Source organism: Labrus bergylta, chromosome 22 (assembly GCF_963930695.1).
Source record: "Labrus bergylta chromosome 22, fLabBer1.1, whole genome shotgun sequence".
Classification (NCBI taxonomy): Eukaryota; Metazoa; Chordata; class Actinopteri; order Labriformes; family Labridae; genus Labrus; species Labrus bergylta.
In genome coordinates, this window is record NC_089216.1 from 12,451,868 (window position 1) to 12,458,320 (window position 6,453).

Here is a 6,453-nt window from a genome sequence, read left to right on the forward strand (position 1 = left end):
ATAACAAGAGTGACATTTTCCCGCTCTTCGACTGTATATTTTGACAACTTGCATTGATTTAAAGTCAAACTGAAAATGGAATTCCTTGAGTCACTAGAAAGAAAAAATAGTAACTGATTAGTCGCTATCCTCAAGAAATAATGAGCCAGAATTCACCTTAACAGCACAATCTAAGACAAGAAAGCCAATTATTGAAGGTATTTATTATTAAAAAGAAATCATCGCCACTGCTGCCTTGTGTCCAGTTCTTCTCTGTAGCCAAAGAAAAGTAAGAAGAAAGTGAGGGATAAATAAGAATGGTTGATTGTCAAAAAGAAATCCTAACAAGTGACAATACAGTCGTCATCCAGGTGATAATTTAGGCTGTTTTGGCTGTAGGCATCAAAGAAAACAAGTGTCAGGAGGACAGCAAAAACTGGGGGAGTGCGAAATGTCCCTCCCATCCTCTTCATATCTAAGTGTCTTTTTTGTTTCCCGACCGCCTCGTGTCCCTGCACTTGTGGCAGTAAAAGATGTCTGGAACGTTGGATTTCTTGATCTTGGCGCATGATAAGTGCACCCATATGCCGCACTGGTTGCATTCGATCATCGGTCGTCCTGCGAAGGGCTTCCCACAGTAACAGGTGATCAAGTCCCATGAATCATCCCCTGTGTGGATAGAATAGAAAACAGTGTTAAGAAATGATGTGTATTATAATAAATTGCCGGCGGTGCACAAAACAATCCAAGAATTTGGTCATAAAAATGTCAATGTGTGCTGCAGACACCTCTTAATAAATGACTTTAAAAAGGACAAAAGCAGTCATACCTGACTCCACCATAATGTCTTCATCTGCGATCCATGTCTCACCCTCACTGGAGCTCATGTCTGCTTCCCTCATCGACTCATCCGGCTGCATCTTCCCCAACCCCCGCACGCTTGAGTTGGAGCCCCCGTGTCCCATCAGCTCGTCTCTACCAGGTCGTACCTCTGCATGCGAGTGCCGTGCCTCAGAGTCTGTCTCGCTTTGAGCAGTTGAACTTTTGAGCTTCTTAGGTTTGGGCTGTTTTGAGTTTTTGCTGCGTTTAATGCGTGCTCTTTTCTCGCCTTCGCTGCTGCCACTATCTACCGCTGTCATGGCAGAACCCAGCGACAACTTTTTAAGTTTTTTGTCCTTCTTCCGCTCTGCCTTACTGCTTGCCTGGCTCTCGTATAAGGAGTCTTTAAGGCGCATCTTGTCCAGTAGAGTGCTATCAGAGTGCATACGGCGGATGTTTTTGCCCTTATTCGCCCGGGCTTTACGGACAAATGTGTGGATGGTGTGGATGTCAGAGCTTCCATCTGCCCAAGTGTTGCCTGTTGAGCAGCTTCCTCCACCACCTCCATCAGCTGACAACCCTGAACTGTGTGCAGAACTTGATGATGTTGGGGACCATGAACTTTCCTACAAGACATTTAAAAACAAAAAAAAACAAAAAAACATTGAGATATATTTTTCCTTTTAACAGACACCAACAGTCCTTTCTTAAAAATCCATGGCGTCATTTGTTGCAGCTTACCTCTTTTGAACTGGGGATGTAGCCGGCATATGCCAGGACGAAGCTGCAGAACTTGTTGAAGTCCTCAACCGTCCTCTTTTTCCTCTCAGGGGGCTACAGATAGCACAAAAGGTTTCTGTTTAAGCGAATGCAGCTGATCCACACAAAAGAGCTAATCGATTAACGACCAAAATGTTTAATGCAACATAACATTTCGAGAACTTACCAAAGGTTCCGTTTTACACGACAAAAGTGAATCTGTTGGGAGAAAAAACAAACATATAATTCAAAAGTTAGACATTTTACAAGGACCTCAACCTCATTAGCACACATTTGCATATGGGGTGTAATGGGACATGTGGATCAAACCTGTTGTTAGCTTGCTATCTTACTGCTCAAAGGCTTAATCTGAGTTATTAGTAATGAGCAGGGGTGGGCAACATGCGGCCCCCATCAACCCTCAACGTGGCCCCCTCAGGTCAATTTTTACACATCAATTAATTGGAAACATGAAGAAAACATGACAAAATCTGCCATGAAAGCATGAAAACCAGAAATATGTCCATAATAATATTTGATCACTGGTATATGTTGAGTTAAATTTGAGACATAATAGTTTTTGTATCCTACAATTTGGCCCTCTGGCAGAGAGAATTACATGAATGTGGCTCCTTGCTGTGACCAAAGTTGCCCATCCCTGATGTAATGAGCATGGTGGCCTTATATTTGAGTCATGTTGAGTTCAGACAGTTAAATTTAAACTATTTGAGCGGAGGAATAAGCAAGTCAAGTCGTCGGATATTTTAAAGTCTGCAAACAACCGCAACCGGTGTCACTTTGTCACCATCGGAACTCAGAACAAAATGTGAATATATAAGCTTCAGGTATTGATAAACGCGTGTCGTTTGGTGTTAAAGTTAATAGTAATACTACGCATCGTAAAAAAATGTAGCCAACAGAGCTCTTTTATTTGAATACAAAGGTCTAAACTAGTCATATTGTGTTGCCTGAATGCTACCAGCTAATGTTAGCTGACATTTAGAGGAGACGCTAACACAACACACTATGTCGTTCACAGAAACAAAGAAGGCGAAAAAACGGGTTTGAATTGACATCAGTTCCTCACGGTGCGTTGAGATAGCTCACTGCGTATCTTATCCGCGCTTAAACTAAGCACACACAGCGGGTTAATCGCGATCTGAACTTGTGCTAACCAGCTAATCACGCTAGCCGTCTTTGAAATGGAAGCTGAGGGAGGCTGATTAGCACAAAAAAAAAAAGTTAGCTTACCGTTAGCAGTGTTTTTACATCAAACAACCCTGGATCAGCGTTCACATTTAAGTCTATATTAAACGGAGATAATGTGGCTGAGTGAGGTTTTAAACGTGGGTGAAGCTGACACATCGCAGGTGTTTTTTAGTTTAAGGTTGTGAGATAATGTTAGGTATTGGGCTGGATCCGCGCGTTAACTAAACAGGGAGGTAATTTCACTTACTTTACATTAAATTAGCGATGTTTACCATGCAACACATGAAGAAAACAGTTTCAAATAACTTTTTTTGACATATTAAAAGGCAGAACAGAAGTTGGTCAAGAGCACGTCGTGTTATTAATACAGCATACGCAACACTAAGGTTATGCATAACTTGGTGATCTTGGACAACAACAGGGAACATTTATGAACACCGGAGCTGCTCCTTTAAACACTCTGCTCATGAAACATTACCTTGATGCTCGGACATTATGTCGAGCATTGTCGCCACACCAACAAGGCCTCGAGTCCAGATACAGAAGCAGCAGCAGGCGAGCTATAGCCGGAGAGTAGCGGCCGTCGCGCTGTGCCTTTTCCCCCCCCCACCCCCCCGGCGTGGCTGCACCTCACCGCCGGGCAACTTTTTAAAATCAGCAGCAGCAGAGATCCAACAACTCGTCCTTTTAGTTAGTCCACTTTCAGGTCCGAGTAGATCCGTTTACTAGGGGGTAATGTGTTTGCCTACCTACCGCCCGAGCTGTCGCCACACCAACGATATTAGCCTGGCAAAAATACTAATTCCTCTGTTGCTTAACGTGGTGCACTTAAAAGCCCCCTATTCTCCGTCACTACATTTATATAACCATTCGTGTAGGGGGCAAAAAAAAAATGGCAGAAACTCCCTCAGCAATGTCGCGAATGCTATCTCATGTTAGTCCATACTGGGGAACTTCTCCAGTGGGCTTCGTTTTCTTCGCTGTGTGCAGCACAAAAACGACGGGAGTTTTGACTTTATTCCGCACGGTGCGCGGCACAAACCTCTTGAGGCAGCCAGCGCAGTGCTTACGCGTGAGGCATGCTGGGTAACGTAGTTCACCGAGTCGTCACTCACCCTGAGGGGCAAACACGGAAACTACATTCCCCACGCAGTTTTTTTTTCTTCCGTTGAGCTTTTCTGGCATCATGGGAAATGTAGTAATTTCAGTAGTATACCCCCCCAAACACGCTATTTACCGAAACATGCTGCACTGGATAAGGCAGAGAGCTTTTTGTTCTGTGAAATATATATTAACGTGACATTAGGTGCTCTCTATTCGGTGCTTTGAGAGGTGTCATACTTCTGCAGTTTAAAGTACATGTTTCTGTTATGGTTTATTCGTTTGAATATGCTGTAACTCAGAAGTAAGTAATGCTAACTAGCTAAAGCTACCTATAGAAGTACCATGTTGACTGAACTATTGCAAGGAGCTGACGCTGGAGGGTTTGTCATTATTCAAGGTAAATACTTTAAAACGACTATATCTTAGTGCTATAAAATAAATGTCACCTGTAAACGAAGCACAGTTCAGCTCACTGTAGTCATGATATCTATTTTTTTCATTTGTAGATTCCATTAGATGTTCTGGTCGACACCTCTTGAAGAGCTTCATCAATGCTGCATTACACAGGTATTAAAAGTAATTTGTCTTTTCGACTGGTAATGTACGTACGTGCTCTCAACCATGCTTTTTGAACATGTTAAGAAACAAATATAAGAACATTACGTGTATTTATGTTATGTGTGCAGAGAGGAAGCTGTCCACGTCCTTGGCTTTGAAGTCGATGAGGAAGAGCTGAAGGATGGAGTGAAAGGATCAGCCATTGATAGGTAACTACTAGTGCGGAAACAATGTCCAAAACAAAGAGCAAAAGGTCTTCAAACATTGGTTGAAGTCATTTAGCTTCTTTGTATAGTCAGATCATAACCATACACACAAACCAATGTACTCTTGTGTTTCTGTCACTTCAGGGTACACTTTCACAATGCTTACACAGACCCCCTTGGCTGGACTGATCACCCAGCTTTTACAGTTCACCAGTTCTGTTTGGAGGAACTTACACATCTGGTTAAGCAATCATCACACTCAAGACCTGCTACCTTAGTGATCGATTCTCTTTCATGGATCTTGAGACACCGCAGCCCGACTGCTGTCTGCAAGACTCTTCACCAACTTAGGAAAGGTGATAAAAAATCAATCATTCTGATTTGACATCTTGACAAGCAAATGTTACCGACACGTTTTTATAGGATCAGACTCGTATTGTCAACTTAAATCATTTGGCAGCCTTATTTAAGAGTGAGGTAGAATTTTAAACCTTTGCAGTAATTTTTCTGAGGAAGGCTCTTTTCTTTGTTTTCATTAGGGGGAGCTGTAAGAGCCATTATCGCTCTGCTCCATGCTGATATGCATCAGAAGGGGACTGAGGGAAGTGTATGCCACTTAGCTACTTCAGTCATCACCATAGCACCTGGGATGAATGGAGACCAGGCAGTGGCTAAGATAACCAAGCGCTCAAAATCTGGGAAAGTTATGCAAGATGTACGCAGATTTTTATGTTAAGATTGCTGTTCTGTGCTGCCTGCACTGTTTTAAGGATTGATGACTTTGTTTTGTTTTTGTCCATAGGAGGAGATTTTTAACATCAATGAGGATTTTACAGTCATAGTACAGAGCAAGCTCGGACCTAAAAACACTCCCACAGAGGAAAAGGAGGTGCAATATAACCCAAATGAATAGAGCTGCACCATAATCTGACCAATATCATTATTATTATTAGACTTGCAGGACTGAAAATAGTCTTTTTTTTTTGTGTTTCCATAGGTGGATCCAACAGCAAACTTGACCTTCAATCTTCGACTGTCAGATACTGAGCGCAAGGCCAAGGAGAAACTTGCACTTCCCTTTGTCTTCAGCAAAGAGAAGTGAGAAACTTTTCCACACTTTTCATATATTTTTTTTTGTTGTTTCTCTTTTACAAACACCTTTAATGGTGTAACCTTTTTCTCTCACAGGAAAACTGCTCTGCTCCACTCCGGGCCAGGTTCTGGAAGGATTCTTTACGAGCCTGATTCCAACGACGACTATGATCAGGAGGACCCTGATGATGATCTTGATGTGTAGCATTTTGTTATAAAATCCACTGGATATTTTAATGTCCTTCCAATTCTGGACTCCAAGATTCAAAGCCTTAACCCCACCTTATAGAGCTTTAAAAATACAGAATGATATCTGTAAGAAATCTGTATCATGTTTACTATAAAGAGGGTTTTCATTATTTCTTTGAGCAGCCAAGATATATCTGTTTTTGTATCTTATTGAATAAATGTATACGCTATAATCCACTCTTTGCTTTGTGTTTTTTTAATTGACAAATTTGTGATGTTTTACATGTATGAATATGCAGTAATAGCATACTTTTTGATTTTGAATTTTTTTTTTTGTTGCAGTTATTGTATTGTGAAGCCATTATATAGTGATGTTTTTAAATTCACAGGAAATACAATAAACACATTTTTTAACCTATGAAACGCATGCTGTAACACCAGTGGTGGTTCTAGACCACTTTTACTGAGGGGGCCAAACTGGGGCCAGTTGTTTTGTCAGAGGGGAGCATTAAACCCAGGTGAAAAGTAGACAAAGATG

At 41.6% G+C, this 6,453-nt stretch overlaps 2 protein-coding genes across 2 annotated transcripts; one reads left to right on the top strand and one right to left on the bottom strand.

Annotated features, from left to right (window-relative positions):
• Positions 1–183: 183 nt before the first annotated feature.
• On the bottom strand, positions 184–3,792 carry phf23b (PHD finger protein 23b). Its single transcript, XM_020629202.3, has 5 exons — positions 3,245–3,792; positions 1,745–1,776; positions 1,540–1,632; positions 809–1,424; positions 184–648 (listed from the first exon to the last, which is right to left on the bottom strand). Exons 1-5 carry the CDS (start codon positions 3,270–3,272, stop codon positions 455–457), a joined length of 963 nt encoding a protein of 320 aa, XP_020484858.1. The 5' UTR covers positions 3,273–3,792; the 3' UTR covers positions 184–454.
• Positions 3,793–3,959: 167 nt separating this feature from the next.
• Positions 3,960–6,152, top strand: elp5 (elongator acetyltransferase complex subunit 5). Its single transcript, XM_020629203.3, has 8 exons — positions 3,960–4,267; positions 4,377–4,437; positions 4,557–4,637; positions 4,779–4,990; positions 5,174–5,349; positions 5,437–5,523; positions 5,632–5,732; positions 5,823–6,152. Exons 1-8 carry the CDS (start codon positions 4,213–4,215, stop codon positions 5,929–5,931), a joined length of 882 nt encoding a protein of 293 aa, XP_020484859.1. The 5' UTR covers positions 3,960–4,212; the 3' UTR covers positions 5,932–6,152.
• Positions 6,153–6,453: the final 301 nt, after the last annotated feature.

Bases quoted from the DNA above. Each gene is read 5' to 3' on its own strand.
- phf23b (XM_020629202.3), bottom strand. From the start codon at position 3,272: ATGCTCGACATAATGTCCGAGCATCAAG. The intron at 1,425-1,539 runs GTAAGCTGCAAC...AATGTCTTGTAG, and splicing joins ACATCCCCAGTTCAAAAGAG to GAAAGTTCATGGTCCCCAAC. The intron at 649-808 runs GTATGACTGCTT...CTATCCACACAG, and splicing joins AGACATTATGGTGGAGTCAG to GGGATGATTCATGGGACTTG.
- elp5 (XM_020629203.3), top strand. From the start codon at position 4,213: ATGTTGACTGAACTATTGCAAGGAGCTGACGCTGGAGGGTTTGTCATT. The intron at 4,438-4,556 runs GTATTAAAAGTA...TTATGTGTGCAG, and splicing joins ATCAATGCTGCATTACACAG to AGAGGAAGCTGTCCACGTCC. The intron at 5,524-5,631 runs GTGCAATATAAC...GTGTTTCCATAG, and splicing joins CTCCCACAGAGGAAAAGGAG to GTGGATCCAACAGCAAACTT.